At 37.7% G+C, this 19,464-nt stretch overlaps 1 protein-coding gene across 2 annotated transcripts in view; it reads right to left on the minus strand.

Moving 5' to 3' along the window:
* Positions 1-19,343, minus strand: part of aebp1b (AE binding protein 1b) — a 41,868-nt gene extending 22,525 nt beyond the window's left edge. The window contains exons 1-12 of one of the 2 annotated variants that reach the window (XM_052108253.1): positions 19,109-19,343; positions 15,872-15,946; positions 15,517-15,726; positions 13,029-13,301; positions 12,753-12,884; positions 12,554-12,643; positions 9,060-9,140; positions 8,506-8,565; positions 7,764-7,817; positions 6,085-6,171; positions 415-524; positions 181-320 (exon numbers count right to left, since the gene is read on the minus strand). In XM_052108253.1, coding sequence (XP_051964213.1) covers positions 181-320; positions 415-524; positions 6,085-6,171; positions 7,764-7,817; positions 8,506-8,565; positions 9,060-9,140; positions 12,554-12,643; positions 12,753-12,884; positions 13,029-13,301; positions 15,517-15,726; positions 15,872-15,946; positions 19,109-19,259 — 1,463 coding nt within the window. In that variant the 5' untranslated portion in view covers positions 19,260-19,343. Of the gene's footprint in view, positions 1-180; positions 321-414; positions 525-6,084; positions 6,172-7,763; positions 7,818-8,505; positions 8,566-9,059; positions 9,144-12,553; positions 12,644-12,752; positions 12,885-13,028; positions 13,302-15,516; positions 15,727-15,871; positions 15,947-19,108 lie in introns of both variants that reach the window. The other variant, XM_052108251.1, reaches the window with a different exon arrangement.
* Positions 19,344-19,464: the final 121 nt, after the last annotated feature.

Here is a 19,464-nt window from a genome sequence, read left to right on the forward strand (position 1 = left end):
AGGCTTATCAACTTTAAAAAGGTAGTAGAAAATGCCTCCTAAATGTTTTTTGTTTTTGTGTATCCACTAGAACTTTATAGCATTTTGGTGCAAATCAATCTGTAACTTGGTTAAACATGGTCTGTTCCCACCACAGATGTTATGATAGTACCACTGGTTTAGGTTATAGACGTAACTTACTCTAAGGGGTCGTCTCGACCCTGGGTGATGACACCGGTGAACTCTGTAAGTGTGTGTGCGTCCAGTTCAATCCAGTGGACCGTCTCTTCAGAGTTAGCACACCATGCCCCTCCATTCATATCATCTTCATCACCAGACGCCTGTTAGATTCACCGGTATACATTAGCACCTTTCAGAGTACAAGCTCATTCTCAAATGAATTAATTTTGAGAGTATCTCTGCAAATGTTTTTACCTGAATATTCAGACGAGCTCTACGTGGGCCATAACGATGGTGAGAAATAGAGGACGTAAGTAGCTGGTCATTGTCTATGCGATGAGACTCCATACCCAGAGGAGGACAAACTGATGGAGACATAGTAAACCAGAGAATAAAATAAATATGCATGGATGTGGGTTTGTTAACACATGAATAATTATACAAAACTTAATGGTGCTTTATAGTTTAAATTAGGGCTGTTCATTTAATTAAATTAATTATATATAAAAAAAGAATGCAAAGTTATCACACATTAAAGGGATATTTCACCAAAACAATTTAATTCTCTCATTATTTACTCACCCTCATGATATCTCAAATATGTATGACTTTCTTTCTTCACCAGAACACATTTGAAGAAAATTTGAAAAATATCTCAGTTCAGAAGGTGAATGGAGATTTCTCTTTTAAAGCTCCAGAAATCACAGACAGTCAGCATAAACGTCATCCACATGACTCCAGCTGATAAATGAATGTCTTCTAAAGTGACAAGATCACTTTTGGTGCCAAAAAGATAAATATTTAATTACTTTTTTAACTCTAAATCATGCTTCCAGTCAGCAACATTATGCACATGTGATGTAATCATCTTTGCATTTGAAACAAGCAAGAACTCACAGCCTGAGGAGCAGCGCTGTTTACAAGTGAGAAGGAGGAACACTGTACAGTAGCTTGGTTGGTTTTGGTTTAGATCTGTATTTATCTGTTTCTTTACTCACAATGGTATGTTTGTGTGCTCATCAAGGATGTCTCAACCGAGTGAAGAATTTGAGATTACCTCTGTATCATGCAATGCCAATACGTCACACGAGAGACCACTTAATCTCCACCTTCTTGTGAAGCTTACCAGAAGCAATGATTTAGAGTTAAAAAGTACTTAAATATTGACTTAACATTGATTTTTCACACCAAAAGTGATCATATTGCTTTCAAAGACATTCATTTAACCACTGAAGTCGTATGGATGACGTTTAGACTTTTGGAGCTTCAAAACAGAAATCTCCATTCACATTCACAGATGTAATTCTGTTTTTCTTCAAATGTGTTCTGGGGAAGAAAGAAAGTCACACACACCTGGGATATCATGAGGGTGTGTAAATATATGATGTGTGCTTGTATTTTTTAAGTCAAAAGATTATGTTCCGAATGTTGTTCTTATACTGAGTAATGCACTTGAAGAAGAAAAACATCATGTATGCATGTGTTTCATGAGCAGGGAGGACATTTGGAATTTCAATGAGTTTCCTCTGAAAAGAAGCAGCTGTGGAATTGGAGTGCAGATTTGGCAAAAATCAGCATCTGCAATAATTTAAAAAGAGGTAAAGTCTTCAAATATAGACAGTCTTTTGTTAAGCTAATGTATTCAATTTAACTTAAAACTACGAATTCTTCATTAATATCTTATATATGCTTACTTAATGTCTTACAGACTACAAACAACATTTTTCAGCTCAACCGAATGCCAAGGTTTTGCTTTGAGGAACATATTTGTTTGATAAGATCTGTGGCCAAGACTTTATTGGCAGAAAGAATGGGCAGAGAGCATTAGTAATATGTTACATGAGTACTCTTATATAAGTATCTTATGACTTAGGATGACATAACATGTCAAACCTATTTTGTTTATTAATTTAAACACTCCAGTGATCTAATATGACTATCGATCGAATTTAGCTTGTATAGAAAATTTGATAGAATTCCTTAAGGAATGCCTTTTTTTTCTGTATTTTTTTATATTGTTTGTCATTAACAATTTGTATTATTTCCAAAATTAGAATCAACTTTTATTAATATATGCCATCACCCAACATACATCCCAGTGGTGAGACATTCAATAACAACAGACACACATATGAAAAAGCAGTTCAAAGAAAATACTCATATAGACATAAAAAGACATAAAGAAATGAACCGACCGAAAAAATATTCCACATATTAATTACAGAAATTACCCACTTGCCATAATCGCCCAACCTTCCCAGTTGTCTAGGAGCTATCTCCTCAAAAGCCACCACTCTGCCCAACTCGGTGCACCACTCATGAAATGAGGGTGCACCCGGCAACTTCCATCCCCTGAGTATCACCTGCCTGTTGATCATCACGTAGGGAAGGATACAGTTTTTTATGTTTATTTATTATATTAATACCTGCCCCATCACCCAAAATACAAAGTCTGGGGCAGAATAAAATCTGAGTGCCCAAGACCTCACAGACAAAACTCTAAACCCCTGACCAATACTCCTGAATCTCAACGCAGGACCAAAAAACATGAGCTATATATTACTAATATTACACTGAAGCATCATGACCTTTTCTAAAAGCAGCAAGCACAATCTCTAGAGTGTCTGCCGCTTTAGGGGGCTGCGTACTTCACCCAAAGGTGGTACAGAGGAGATGGCGCAACTGTAAGTACCTGAAGATTTGAGATCCTGGAATCCCAAACTGCTGTATAATATTTTCAAAGGATCTCAATGCTCCATTTCCATAAAGGTCACCTAGCGTAGTAACACCCTTCCCAATCAATTCCGTCCAACAGAAAGGGGACTTGTTAACACACAATTTCGGGTTTAAACAAATACTTGTGGCAACGTTCAGATAAATGTCAGAATTTAACATTCGAGAAACTTTTGTCCACACTAAATGTGCAAGATAACGGGATGTGTCTTTACTTCTTCAGGCAGCTTGGTAGAAAAACTTTTATATGCAAGATAGGGGCAAGGAACTCCTGTTCAATAAAGAACCAGGGAGGAACTCTCTCAGGTGGAAGCGACCAATGCACCAAATGTCTGAGACCAAAAGCATAATAGTATAACAAAATCTTGGGGAGACCTAACCTACCTTTGTCAATTGGCCTGTGTAACTTGTTAGAATGCATTCGAGAAAGTTTCCCATTCCAGATAAAGGATTAAGTAATACTATCAAATTGTTTAAATAAAAGAGGAGAACTTCAATGGGGATAGACTGTAGTAGGTAGTTACATTTTGGAATATAATTCATTTTAGTAACATTAACCTTCCCAATCATAGATAAATGTAATGAAGTCCACCTGCCCACATCGCTCGAAACATTTTTTATTAAGGGGTCAAAATTAACTAAATCACACAAAGTTGCTGGGAATAAAATGTCCAAATATTTAATGCTCTGTTTGGGATACTGGAAGATGCTCGGCTGGAAAGCCATTACTTGGCAGTACGCTTCGGATTTAGACCAATTCATTCTGTATCCTGGAAATTTAGAAAATAATTGATAATTCTGTGGAGGCAAGGCATAGATCTAGTGGGGTTGGAGACGAATAATAAAATGTCATCTGCGTAATGTTAAATCTTATGTGCCTCACCTCCCGCCATCACCCCTGGAAAATCGTCCTCCTTTCTTATCGCGGCTGCTAATGGTTCCAGGGCAAGACGTGTTTATTTATCTATATAATGACTCCCCTGCTTTTACTTGAGCCAGCATTAAAGAAAACTTGTTCACCCATATCTTCCCAAATTTTTCAGCTTCCTGTGGGGAAAGATGAGTTTCTTGAAGAGACACTATATCATATTTCTTATGCTTAAGAAAATAAATAACCTTCCTTCTTTTTATGGGGTGCCCCAACCCATTCTCAATCCACATGGAGAGAGATAGTAGTCATATTAACATTTTACATTTTTATATAATAAAAAAATGAATTGTGTGTCAAAAACAAAATTATAAAGACCACATTCCAACATTAGTACAACAGTAAAACCTTGAACTTCCCCCAAACAAAACAAACAGAAAAAATTAAAATGTGCACATTAACCCAGACAGCGGCAACCGGCGTCGATCCTCAAAGTCAAAAGATTCCATATATGCCTACGAGAGTCCCGCAACAACTTTTCCGTCGGATTGCTCAAGCTTCTGTACAAATTTTGTGAGGCAAAATTACATAACAGAAAATACTTTGTAAAACAAACTCCAGCCAATAGAAGGCATAAGCAAAAAGAACAAGCATATTCATCCACAACTGTCCCAAAGGTATGTTCCTCCACTAAACAAACTCCAACCGAACCAGCACAAAAAGAAACAAATCAGGCATCCCAGTTCCTCGGATGGTCAAGTGTATATTTAACGAGTCAAGTTGACTCGGAGGCCACATAAGAAACACACCATGATTTCCTCAGTCCATCAAATCTATAAAAGACATCGCTTGTTGTAGGCATTTGACATTTTGCGGTCATCCTTATTACTGGCTGGGAACTTCAGTGTAAAAGCGATCTTCTGTCAATGCAAAAGTTTCTTGAAGGAGTGTTATTCCACAAAACAAACTCCAGCCGCTAGGCATAACCAACACAAAAAGAATCAAAAATGGTGCCCAGCTTCCTAACACAGCAAAGAGCAAGTACAGCGAGTCTATCCACCCACATGAGAAGCACCAAATGGCTTACTCACTCCAATGTTTTTATGAAGGACAGTGCTTACTTTGCGGCCATCCAGGTATTTATACTCAGTTTGGAAGGGGAACATCAGTGCAAAAGCGATCTTCCATTGATGTAAAAGTTTCTTGCATTCCATGAATCGATCATGTTTCTCTCTTGTCGAATTCGCAAAGTCTGGGAACAGGAAAATGTTGTGATTCTTCCAAGAAAGCTTTCCTTTGCTCCTCGCCTCGGGTAACATAAAATCATAATCGAATAGTCTCAGGAATTTGGCCAGGATTGATCGGGGCATATCTCTTTCAGCCGATCTACGAGCCAGAACCCTGTGAGCTTGCTCGACTGCCAGTTTATGGCCTGTTATGTCGAGCAGACTCGGGAAGAACTCATCTAGGAATTTCACCATACTTCTGCCCTCCTCATGCTCAGGAATTCCAACAATTTGGATATTATTTCAGCGGCTCCTATTCTCAAGATCTTCAAGTTTTTCAAGAACGTGTTCCAAAAGACTGGAGGATTATCAGATAATTCTCAACATCTGCCACTCTTGTAACAAACTCAGAGTTTTGTTTCCATCTGCGTTACAGCGAGATCTTCAAAGTCAGCAACAACTTCATCAGCATCACAAACATGTTGGACATTTGTCTTTTAACTACTCCAGAGCCTGAGGATTTTGAGTTTTTTGACTGAAAAACTTTTGAAAGAAAAAATAGCTAGTTTTAAATGCATTAGCTATCATTAACTATCAATGAACAATAATTTTTACAGCATTTGATCATTTTGGAATATGTTAATATATAAATATAATATTTTCCATTGTTAGTTCATGATGTATTAATGAATGTTAAAGTATACAACTTTTAATGTAAAAATAAATATTATAATGCAGAGAAATGAACATTAACCATGATTAATAAATGCTGAAAAGTTATTTTTCATTGTCAGTTCATGTTAACTAATGTAGTAACTTATTCTAATGTATACAACCTTAATGTAAAGTATTACCAAATAGAACAACAATTTTCGGCTATTTTCTAACAATTTCATCTTTGCAGCTATTTGTTTGATACAGTCTTTCTCCTACAGATAAAGCTTTGGATATAAGTATCTGTCAAATGCATATATGTAATCTAGTGTTTATTATGTATGTATGTACAGTATATTCATTTATTCTGTGCATGCCACAAATCAACCTCTGCAACTGTGAAAAGCAAATGTGAAGCAAATAACCGGCTTCCAAACCACTCACTTTTAGGCTCTTTGTACACGCGTGGTGGAGGTTTGTGAATCCTGCGTTCTCTCTCCTCCTCTTCCTCTTGCCTCCATAGTTCTCTTTCTGAGGAAGCAAACACATAAACTTCATAATTTAAATGTAAAGTAGGATCAAGGCCAAAGCATGAAGACTACGCACTTGATATCCTGGTATTATTGAGGTATTGTGTAATTCTGGCCTCGAAAAGTATTTTTTAAAGCTAGAGTATGTCATTTCTGCAGCACTATTTTCAAACGAACGTTTTCATACAGGTTTCCTGAACACTCTCTACTTATTGGTTGGACAAACAGATAATAAACTGATAGGGCCACCAGGCCACAGTGTTCACACTTTTAGGGGAAATCAGCATATAAATGACTTACTCATAGATAGTTGACTTTGTATATTAAGCTAGGATAGAAGAAAGATTTTAACAAAATTACACACTTTTCTTAAATGTTGGCCTTAAGGAAAAGCGAGAAATCAGGGTAAGCAGTTTGAAGAGAAACACACACAGGAACCTGACACCAAATATCTTGAACTTGGATTCTTGCTAAACTTTTCATGAACATAATAAACTGTTCACAATCCTCTGGAATGTTCTGCAGCACCATTCCAGTAGATTTCAATCTTTACAATCCAGAGGTAGGAGGGTGTAATCTTGGCTATGCATATATGAACATGATTTTATTACTGAAAAGGATAGTTCACCCAAAAATGAAAATTCTCTACACATTTACTCACCCTCATGCCAACCCAGTGATTATGACTTTCTTTCTTCTGCTGAACAAAAACAAAGATTTTAAGAAGATTTTCTCAGCTCTGTAGGTCTATACAATGCAAGTGAATGGTGGACTAAACTTTGAAGGTCCAAAAGCACATAAAGGCAGCAGAAAAGTCATTCATACAACTCAAATGGCTAAAACTATGACTTCAGAAGTGTTATGATGAGTGTGGGTGAGAAAAAGACAAATATTTAAGTCCTTTATTGCTATAAATTTCCACTTTCACTTGCACTTCTTCTTTTATTTTTGGTTGATTCACATTCTTCATGTATATCACCATCTACTGGTCAAGGCTGGTCAAAGGTGGCGATTTATAGTAAAAAAGGACTTAAATATTTATCTGTTTCTCACTCGCACCTATCATATTGCTTCTGAAGATATGGATTAAAACACTGGAGTCTAATGGATTACTTTTCTGCTACCTTTATGTGCTTTTGGACCTTCAAGTTCTGGCCACCATTCACTTACATTGTATGGACCTACAGAGCTGAAATATTCTTCTAAAAATCTTTGTTTGTGTCATGCAGAAGAAAGAAAGTCATACACATCTGGGATGGCATGAGGTTAAAGTTTGACCATACATTCACAAATCAAGGATATTGTCATATGTGTTAGCATTGGCCTCTGTAAAACTTTTGAAACAATCCTCTTAATATCAAATGAATGGTTTGTAGCATCCTTAGTTGTAGGTACAACAAAATTGAAAGAACAGATAACATCTTGGGTGTTCTCTTTAAGATTGTGTGAGCCTGTTTCATGTTTAAATGTCATGTATTTACATAAAATACATGCATTAAAAATACATAAATTGAATGGTGTGTCCATGTATGTGTTTGAAACCAGTCTTCAAATGACATCAGAGCTCTTTATGAGGTAATAAAGACACTGTACCGCTCTCTTCTTGCTCTTTTCTTTCTCTCTCCCTCTCCTCCTCCAGTTTCTTTTCTGTTGATAAAACAGACACCAGAGGTCTAAGTGAACAAACTTAGTGTCGATTCAAAATAATCCTAAGCCATTTGTCCTCTACAACATTTGCCAGAATTCCATTTTGTACACCCTAATAAAAACAGCCTCTTGTTTTTACATCAGACCGCACAATAAGAAACTTGTGTTATTATTTCTTCTGGACAGAGTTTTGTTATCTGCTAAAAGAAAAGTTGTTTTAGCAGATAACCAAATCCTGTTGCCTCTGAAAACTTGATAAAAACATAAACCTTACAGCACATATTTTTTTCATGTACAGGTTTTACATTTTTGTTGGAGTATGATTTAGGTGGTTGAGAGGAGATACACAAACAAAACACTGTAAATATTGGCTGGAAAAACAATATAATCTAATCTGAACAGTCTGTTCACAAATATGAATCGCACTCCTCTCTCTTTTCTCTCTTTTGTAAATTATATGTTTCCATTGATCTTTTCCACATCTAAGGGCAACATGGCTTAAAATGACCAGCTTGACCTGAAATGGCACCTCTGTGTATGTGAAGTGTTTATTTGAGGGTTGAAATGACATGTCACACTGTCAGAACTCTCATTAAGTCGTGAGGGAGGCCAAAACTACTTCTCATGCTGTCTCACTCTGTTTCTTTTCTTTTTAAAATTAAGTTTAAAAGCAATACAATGTATGTACCATTTCCGTATTCATATTCTTCATACCAGTTGTTTTCAAGTGGAGGGACAGTGGGCTCCTCTGTGACAAATGAAAAGAAATAAAGATTACATTTGGGAGTGCTTCAGTAAAATGGCAAGTGGCTTTGGAAGAAAGCCTTTTAAAAAACATTAAGGACACATACAATATATGCTAACTTTCTGTCATTTAGGCTGCTGTTCGTTAAAACCACCACTCCAGACACTCGTGTCATAAAAACAAGATCTTTCATGAGATGGGTGTATTTATTGTAAACGGTTTTATGTGATATTAAATTCACAGTGTTTAAATTCACTCCTTTGTGATGACAAATAAGTCGTAGATGTGTAAAACCTCTTCTGTTTATTGTATTTTATTTAGCTATATTAACTATTAAAAACCGTGGACTACTAAAACAAATGAAGCTCTAATTTAAACACAGTAAGTAACAGCTGTCTTTAATAAACTTAAACAAAACTTTTTTACAATAAAGACATTTCAGTCAGAGGAGGACACAGTACTCTGGTATACGTTGCCTTCAGTAATGAATGACTTACCCGTGGTACTGTAATGCCAGGCATGGTCAGTGGTGCTGATCTCTATATAATCAGGGAAAGGCGGATTTTCTGTCACCTCATCTACTGTCAAAAGAATAAAACTTGGCTGTATTTAAGAGCCCATGAAATCACAGTTTAAGTTTTGTAGTTGATATTGCATGTCTATTAGCTTTATTAGCCATCAATATTGAAGTGTTCTCCTAAAAGTTGACAAAATTAACTTCTTTAAATATGCATTTATAATTGTCCTACATTCATTTTTGGAACTACACAGATTTTTCTAGAAAGAGAATGTCCCTTGCCCTAATGACAATCAAAGTCTCTTTCCAGGCAAGTTGGTCCACTAAGCTATTTTCTATGTATACAAGCACAATACAAGTACAGCTCCAATCTACTTGAACAGGGAAAGGCTGAAATCTCCAAAACAGTTATGATCAAAGATTAAGATTAAATTACATATTTCAAATCATCAGTAAAATCTGACAACAGTATCATAAATTGTGCTTCTTTAGCTCAGATCACCACCACCCATATTGGGTGTTCCAGTTTCTCCCATTCATCCAACCAACTAGAAAGTAGAAAATCATTGTCCATGACTGTGGCGTCCTGTAACTACAGCCTATTGGTTATTAAAAAGAAAAGATTTTGTTTGAGGGACTGGTTTTCCTACCTGAAGGACATCACTGGACCCCTGTTGGAAATTTCACGGTACTCGATACAATTTTTGGTACCAAAGCAAAACAGGTTACTAAACAATTAGTCTACAAAACATTAGCAGCAGAACTAAGAACAGAAATATGCCATTGAGCAACACTTTAATTTAAATATATTATTTTTGAATTATAACAAAACTGAACAATATATGCTTAAAGTATTTTTGAATGCTTATATAATATTTGCTTGAACTTTTGCAACTTTTACTTTACGTTTTTACCAAGTACTAAAAAAAATAAATAAACAAGCATACAATAGAATGAATAAAAAACTATTTCCAAACTAATGTGCAAAGTGCTCTCATTAATAAAGCTGCATATTAACATTTTTCTTCACGATAAGAAATGCACAGCGACATATATTATGATTAAATAAGTCACGAGCAATCGCGTTCTAATCTAGCTGCATTAAGCGTGCGCGCGCGAGGGATGAGCATCCCCGAGGCAGAGACTCCGGGTGCAGTTTCAATCTCTCCCCCTTAGATCGGGACATTCGCGCAACTCATAGAAGAGGTGCCGACCACACAGAGAAATGCCGGTTTCTGAGTTTATAGTTATTAACATGATCTGCTTCTGTATTATTTAAACTTTAATAAAGCTATAACACATTAAATATAACTGCATTTGTAACGCTGGGATGTTTCCTTTAAAGAGCTCCGGCTCCGCTTATTCCACAACAAGACTGCTTCTAAATTTACTTTTTTTATATATAATTCCCTAATACTTTGGGATCTACATAAAATGAAGCTGTGAAAGTTTAGAGTGCATCTGGACTGTGATCTGTGTAATTCTTCTCCTCAGTCAGGTGTGAACTGCAGTGCTGCTCTAGCGCGGCATTAGTTTAATATTACGTTAAATGAGATCAAACGACTATTCGACAATGAAAATTTTTCTCGTCAACCCCCCCCCCCACCCCCGACGTTGCCGATAATGTTGACTAATCGTTTCAGCCTAATGCAAATGATAATATGCTTTTAAACTAACCTGCTTTAGTTGCTTGAATAAATCCGGGTGTCTGTCTTTCATGTGCTTTATTAAGTTTGATGTGTTTCCTCACACCACCGTTTACAAATAGGTTTTTGCTGATCTATGATGTTTCTGTAAAAATGTTTTTGTTTCAGTACCGACTTGGTACCAGAGTACCGATATTTTTGACAAGACTACCTGCAACAACTCAACAGACCTTGGACTTATGCAAGGATCCTATTTGCGGACTTCATTTCAACCTTCGATACCATCATGCCTGGTTTTCTCTCAACCAAACTGACCCAGCTCTTTGTGCCCACCCCAATTTGTCGATGGATCACAAGCTTTCTGACAGATAGGAAGCAGCTAGTGAGACTGGGGAAACTCATATCTGGGACCTTCACTATTAGCACTGGTGCTCCTCAGGGATGCCTTCTCTCTCCACTGCACTTCTCCCTGTACATGAATGACTGCATTGCAAAAGACCCCACTGTCAATCTCATGAAGATTGCAGATGACACCAAAGTCATCGTCCTCATCCGCGACAGTGACGAGTCTGCTTACAGATGGGAGGTTGATCAGCTGGCTTTCTGGTGCCCTCACAACAACCTTGAGCTGAACACGCTCAAAACAGTGGAGATGATAGTGGACTTCAGGAGAAACCCCCCTTCACTATCCTGAACAGCACTGTGGCAGCAGTGGAGTCATTCAGGTTTCAGGGCTATAATTTCTCAGGACCTGAAGAGGGACACCCACATAGACTCCATTGTGAAGAAGGCTCAGCAGAGGTTGTACTTCCTTTGCCAGCTGAGGAAGTTTGGCCATCATTGAGCCTGTCATGTGTACATCTATAACTGTCTGGTTTAGTTCAGCCACCAAATCAGACAGAAGGAAATGACAACGGACAGTCAGGACTTCTGAGAGGATTATTGGTGCCCCCCTGACCATTCTCCAAGACCTGTACGTCTCCAGAGTAAGGAAACGTGCAGGTTGAATCACTCTGGACCCCAAACACCCTGCCCTCTCCCTCTTTGAGCTGTTGCCCTCTGGCCGGCACAACAGAGCAATCAGCGCCAGGACATCCAGGCACAAGAACAGTTTTTACCCTCAGGCCATTTTCCTCATGAACAATTAAACTGCCTCAGGACTCCCCCATAGTGCAGTTATGTAAATACATAACTCATGTACATATGTAAATTCACATATTTAATTAAATAACTGTACATACCCCTACCTTGCACATGTGCATATTCCATTCTTTTATATGTCCTATTATTTGTATGTCTATTTATACTCTTACCTTGTTTTATACTCTGTGTCTCACTGTAATGTTCTGTGTGCACTTGTTTCTCATATCACCAAAAAATATTCCTTGTGTCCGTGAGAACACTTCGCAATAAAACTCCTTCTGATTCTTATTCTGAAAACTGTACATAAATGTGTTTATAAACAAAAGATTATTTAAACCAGTAGACCAGAAACATCATGAGTGAAGTTATTTAACAAAATTCATGGTAAAAAGATTCAGATGTAAAAAAAATGATTAGTGTGGACGGGGCCTTAGTTCCTGCAAGAAATCTAAAGAACTCTGAATGTCAATGGTTCCTTCAATATCCCTTCAAGAACCCAATAATCTTAAGTTACTAACATGCTATAGATAGGAAATTTGAGGCTCCTTAAAAGGGTGCCTGGATGATTTTCAGAGGGTTATGTTGGTGTTGCAGCTGAGGAACTCCAAATGGTGCCTCAAGTATTTTTCTATTTAATTTTATTTTTACATGCACTATCAAATGACAACCATAATTGAACACTTACATTTTGCATCCCAGTAATCATCATCAGTATTGTGGCCAGTAATCACAGGGGTTGTAGGTGTGGGCTCATTCACCTTCCAATAGTCAACATCTTATAACAGAGTAAGTAAAGTAAGCACAATGATAGTCATAATATTTTATTAAAATGAACACACACATACAAAAGATGTTTATCAAAGCATACATGATATTATGCTCACCTGTGTCAGGATATGGTTGGGCATACTCATCTGTATCAGGAGGAAAATCAGTTGGGTAATCTATTGGAAATGTTGTTGATTTCTCTGTTGGAGGGTATGTGGGTTCTGCAGTTGTTGTATCTGCAGGAAAATCTATGGACACCAAGTGGTCTTTGTGAGAACAAATTCTAATGGGGAAATTCACTGTAAATGAATTGTGCCTGCTGATAGTAGTGTTAATTTGCATGTACTTGTGTATTGTGTTTGCATGTGTTTCATTAAAGCAATTGTGCAAACCTTCATCCCAGTACTGATCTGATTCAGGATCATAAAACTCCTCATCATACTCAATGGGTAATGTGGTTGTAGGTGCTACAGTGGTGGTGGTGGTGGTGGTGGTGGTAATGATGGTGGTGATTTCTTCTCTGTTCTTCTTGCCTTTCTTCTTCCCACTCTTCTTTCCTTTGGGTTTCTTGGTGGGCTTGGGAGCTTTAGGTTTCTTTGTGGGCTTTGGCTCCTTCTGTCTTTTTCCTCGTCCCTCCCTGTCTGTTTCTCTGCGAATTCTATTCACTTGAGTGAGAGGGATATAAAGAAGCCATCTTGTTATTTTAAGCAAGTGAGACAACTCTAATCCAGTTGTATACTATAATCACACAACATTTAGGAGCTACAGTTGTAGTAGAAGGTAACGCTTTGGTTAGTCTCAGCCTCTGACGGCGCACCATCTACAAAGACCATCCACAGTCTGTTTATGGACTGTCTGAAACATACTGTGCCCAAATAGGCCACTAAGCTAAAGTCAGATTTGTTGGCCACTTATGTCAGTGTGCACCAGTTTTTACCAGTTTGACAGCCAACAAATCCGACTGATCAAACTGTGGTTATAGTGACACGAGGTCAAAAGTTCTGCAGTTGAAATCAGTCTCTACTTTCCCGAAATTCAAAGCACTACCCCAGAGGCTAAGCTGGAAGTGTTGTTGGCCAGTTTTCATGTGAAATATCTACAGGCTGGAACCAAAATTAAGTTGTATTTTTGGTAGAAAATATTGTATTAGTCAATAGAAATGCCAATTTAATATTAACTAGAATAAGATGTAATCGCCACTAAACAAAAGGAGACAAAAGTAAAAACAACAACAGTGTATGTGCACGTTAAGACCTCGTGAATGAGGAGGTCAGGAGATACCTGTAATTGTGTATCTCGAGTCTGAAGGACTATAAATCCATCTTTATGGGTCTAAACTCCTAAAGAGAAAAAGTCTGGCATCTCATAGCAGTCGCAGTGTGCATGTGCCAAATGCCTGTGTATGCGCACACAGTCTTATGGAGTGTACTTTGACAGGGTCGCGTTCGACTGTAAGCAGACGCTGAGCAATGAGATATTGTTGAGCACACATGTATATTCCACTTTGTTCATAGAGATACATGCAATTTCATATTTACCCGCACCTAAACTTAAAACAAGTTTGCTTGGTTGTTTCACATGTCAATCAGATGGTATCTTGCTGTCTAAGTGAGCAGTTCTTGGCTAGAATAAGCTACAAATTGGATCAGACTTTATGCTAATAGTCAAAAGTCATGCTCTGCAAGATTGCACGAATATGGGAAAATGAGAAACATTTGGGTCAGTTCACTTCCATTACCTCAACATCATTTAATCAACTATGAAAAAATGATCCACATTTGGCCAGACTTGTTTAGAAGCATTTTCCACCAGTTTACGAAATCATGGTTCAAACTAAACTCAACGTATTTCATCCATCTGATTTACAACAGAGGATAGAAGGGTTACTTAACATTTAACCAGTAACAGTTATGTCTTCAAGACCATAAAATGAGGTAATGTCTCAAATCTAATACCTTCACAGTCATATTTCATAATAGGGACACAAAAACAGGGTCACACTGTCACAAAACCAGAATAAGAAACATTCTTATCAGACGTCTGGAAAAAGAGGATGTCGTTCCAAGCATGCCAGTACAAATTATGCATGTAAACACTAAACAAGATGTCATATTTATAGATGGAATACATGTGACTATAATGAAATAAATCTAACAATAAACTTTGTAATTTAAAAGGTTCTCTGTATAATTAAAAGCATTAGCTGAGAGGGAATGTTTTCACATATAAGCAAAATGGACATTATAACTGAAATATACCCATATGATTTGGAATCGAAACGAAAGCTTTTAAATCAGAATTGCATCAAATAGGAAAAATCTGTATCAATACCCAGCCCTAGCAATGAAAGTAAATGGTGTCTTCTATCATCCTGCCCAACATTTCCTTTTGTGTTTCACACAGAAAAGAAAGTCGTATGGCTTTGGAACAACATGAAGTTAAAAAAATGATGATGGAATTTTCTTTTTTGGATCAACTATTCCTTTAAGTGATCAAATGCAAAAGTACACTTTAAAGTTTTGGGGAAAACACTTTAAAATTTTGGGAAATAACCTCACTTATTCTCATAAATCCGCCAATTCTGTCTTTCTCTACCGCAACACTGACATATCAACTGTGTCTACAAGAATGTCTGGAGACACTTTGATAATTCTCTCCAAGTTCCAAACTCATGATTCCTCACTACTCACAAATTCCATGATTCAAACAGCCCTGTTACTTTTGCTCCAGGTCACATAAAGTGAAAGCATTTATCAAAGTAAGACAAAAACAAGAATCTCAGAACTGGATTGTGCATACTGGACTCTTGTTCATGTCAAAATATTTGTAATAATAGGTGAAATAATTTTACGGCTTGATAATCGTGATTTAAATACTTACAAAGGATTTCCAGATTGGCTGTTGCTTGTGATTTATTGTCTCTGTTTCTGGCCACACATGTGTATATCCCAGCGTTGTTCAAATTGGCATTGAGAACCATGAGAGAGGACATAGACTTGCCATGTTTGCGCACCTTGAGGTTCTCATGGTTTCTTAGAAGTTTCTCACCATTTGGAGAAAACCAGTCAATGTCATCTGCATTTCCAACAACTGAAAAAGAAAAAGTAATTGAATGACAGCTTTAGCCTCAGAGCAAGTTCAACAACAACGCAAATCCAGCAATACCATTCTTATGTTTATCTGTAGCTGAAGCTTCTTGCAGTGTTTTAAATTCATAATGCAAAAGTCCTCTCACCTTTACACAACAATCTTTTGAGCTGTCCGACTTCAGTCTCAACATAAGGTGGGATGATCTCCACTTGCAGAGGGCCTAGAGAAACATAATTCCAATTGTAATTTGGCTCTTGGTTTCCACAATTTTACACATTGGCAACTAATGTTTAATTAATGCTACACTCTAATACACAAAGACACCAACTGTCCCATTCTAAAGTTCAAAGCCCTCAAATATTGACGCAGACGCTTTGGCTCTTGAAGCTCATCCTGTCCTGTCCTGTCTCAAAAGGGCAGTTTTGTCCCTGCTGGGAATGCTGTAGATTTAAAGCAACATTCCTCATTGTTGCTTTGACATCATTACACACACAGAGTTAGACCACGACCCCAGTTCTCAGGAGTCTCGGTGCAATCTGGTAGAAGTTTACTTTTCTGTCAATAAACACTGGCTGGGAGGGTTTTAAAGGGTTTTTGGGTCACTGTAACTTTGCCAAGTAAGATGTGTCCTGGATAAACATATTTTGATGATTTTGTTTTAAAGAAACAGTCCTTTCCTTGACAAGAATGCTATTTCAGGACCAACGAGGACCTTCATTCGGAAACAGATATTTCTTGGGAAAATCACGGTTACCATTTTGGGCCTTTTTGCCATATTTATTGACATGAAAATGAGAAATTAATGCGAAATTAAAAAAAGGTGGGAGCAGGATTGTCATATGACTTGAGCTAGGTTTAAAATCATGTTGCCTATATCAGCATCACAACTGAACATGTGCACTAATCACTAAGCCACAGCTCTGACCAAATCAGGAGAGTTAGTGGGTTTCACTGTTTCTTCCAATGTGAGTGATGGTAAAACTCTCTTAAAACAAAACACAACACAACATAAAACAAAACTCAAAACACCATGTGTCTACTCAAGAAAAATGCTCTCATACAATTTGTATCGCATTGTAGGTTTGCGTCCTAAAAGTTGTTTTTTCACAGACTGGTAAGAAACGATTTTGTCAAGATATATCAAACATCTGACCTCATTTAGCTTGACATTCAGTCCAAGAGTAATACTGTTATTCATTTGAGCTCTCAGTAGTAGCAGAGGAAAAGTCTGGGCTGGTGCACAGGTGTGTTTGAAGTTCAGCAGTGCTGGTTTACCACAGCATTTTCAAAATGAAGAGCCACAGATGGACCAAAATCTGCCAATACTCACAACAAAGCCTACAGTCTTTTCCAAGACAAATACATCTTAACTTAGCATGAGAATTTGATAACTATAAAGAAGAAGAAAAAAGACATAAAAAATAATTCTTTAACCCAGCTTAAAATGGGTTTTATTTCCCCAGTTATTTCCTTATCTACACTGACTGGATAAAAGGACTAGATGTTCTTTGCAATTTGATGACGTCATGATTTAATAGCTGTCAGCTTTGGTTGTGTTTAACATGGCTCTTACAGCTGAAGTGTACTGCACCACTAGTGTCACTGAACTGAATTGCAAAAAATAATGATCTTGTTTTCAAACAAGTTTCCCTAACTGTGGCAGGGTGGAGGGCGGTGCCGGGTCATGAGTCTACACACCCGGGCCCTTATCCCTCTCGGAGGCTTGATTAGCCAAATAAGGGACCGGGCGTGTAGACTCAGGACCCGGCCCGCCCTCTGCCCTGCCACATTAACACTCACCTGTCTGCCATTAGTTGGTGACAATTGTTCCTTCCTAAACTCACGCATTTGGATGTAACAGTGTTGCTGTGTCAGAATACTCAAACACACAATGCTTTTGATATTCATTGGTGTTTGACTTACATTTTTGCATATAATCAACCTACAAGGGACTTAAATTTACAAGTAGTTGTCTCTGAATATTAAGATGGAATATAAGAGAAAATATTTTAACATAAAAAAATTACACAAGCCCAAAACATAACTCTACACAAATACATGAATGCAGATGCTTCCAGCTTCGCAAGCTCAAGTTCATGCACTGTTGCATTACAAAATGTGTCTGACAGCAATTCATAACAGTATTGCATTCTCAATTATTTAGCAAGCGCAGATATATCGGACAATCATGTGAACATTCTGCTTCAACAGCTTACCTGAATATTAATAACACATTTGTTTTTGTGGCAAAAACTTTTGAAGGTAACTCCATCACCCCCTTGAGCACTGAGGTTTGTTGCTGCAACAGTAATACAAGAACGCACGTACTGCACATATGATCAACTAGACCGCGTGGTGGCAATGCATTGGCCAAGTGCTCGGGTCTGCATCCTTGGGTTTATGTTTAGGCCCTTGAGCATTAATTAAAAAGAAGCCAAAAGGCTTTATTTAATTTTGACTGCAACACTTATGACAATATTGTGAGGGGCAATGTCAAAGTCTGACCTGGACAGCTATCCAGAAAATTACACAGTATTACTACTAAATAAAAGTAAATGCAAACACTGTTTCTTGTGGGTTCTATGGGGTAACTTATCCATTTGAGGATGGCGCCTCTGGTTTTCTCATCACTAAGTGATTTCAATAGTCTGTCCAGTTTCTCAGCTGAGTCTGCATCCCTGTATTTTCTGGAAATACTGTGTAATTGAATGTTAATGCCTTGCCATTAGCCATAATTTCCTAACCTTGGAAAAAAAACATGGCAAAATTAACTCTTGAACCATCTAGCCCATAATCTGTTTGTATTGCAAACTTAATACAATTATTCCATTGAGCCACATTCTTTTAAAACACTCAAGGAAGAGACTCAGCACAGAGATGGTTTTCCAGTATTCATCACTAAATTCATCATAGTGTGTCAGCTAAATATTTATTTGTTTTGGATTAAGCAGCACTTTTCTTCTGCAGTGAGTTGGCTTCCTAGACAAGGCCTAACGTAGGTGCAAATATTGAGAATGCTACTCTTCCTGGAGCTGTCACTGAGCTGGAGAGCTTTGCTCATGTAACTGTAAGAACTTTGGCATCCTTTAAAACAACCTCATTCATCTTCCCTGTCTCTTCCCAGTAGCACTCACACTGTGCTGTAAACCATGTTATATCTATTGTTCTATGCTGATACTTAGAATAATAGCACTACGACAGCACTCTTGCTCATGTGATATTGCTTAAATGAGCAAAATATAATTTGTCCAAGTAAATGCAATGTGCCAGTGGTAAACTGCATGGAATGTTTAATGTGATTTTATCCAAATCACAAAGCATTTATGATAAAAGCTGAGGTTATATCTAAACTTGACAAACCAAAGCATTTACTCTTCTGTACCTGCTCCAGATGTTGCCTTTGATTCTGATTCACCGTCTCCTTTATCCTGGTCTGTCAGTCCACATACAGACAGCCCAAAAACCTGCATCTGGTGGAGCAGAAGGGTTAGACACAGAGCTGACAGTGCTGCCTGGTCCCTCAGTCCCGGCATGCTGCCTTTTTCAAAGCTGCAAATGCTATTCCAGAAGAACTGATCCACAGACAGTGTATTTAGGAGGAGAGAGTGAGAGCTAGTTGGGGAGAGATAATGAAAGAGAGAGAGAGAAGGGAGGGACAAACACATGAGGAGCTGTGGAGGAAGGGGAAAAAACTGAAGAAGGGCGAGTCAGTGAAAGAAAGAAAAACCTTTCAACTTC

Source organism: Xyrauchen texanus, chromosome 37 (assembly GCF_025860055.1).
Source record: "Xyrauchen texanus isolate HMW12.3.18 chromosome 37, RBS_HiC_50CHRs, whole genome shotgun sequence".
Lineage (NCBI taxonomy): Eukaryota > Metazoa > Chordata > Actinopteri > Cypriniformes > Catostomidae > Xyrauchen > Xyrauchen texanus.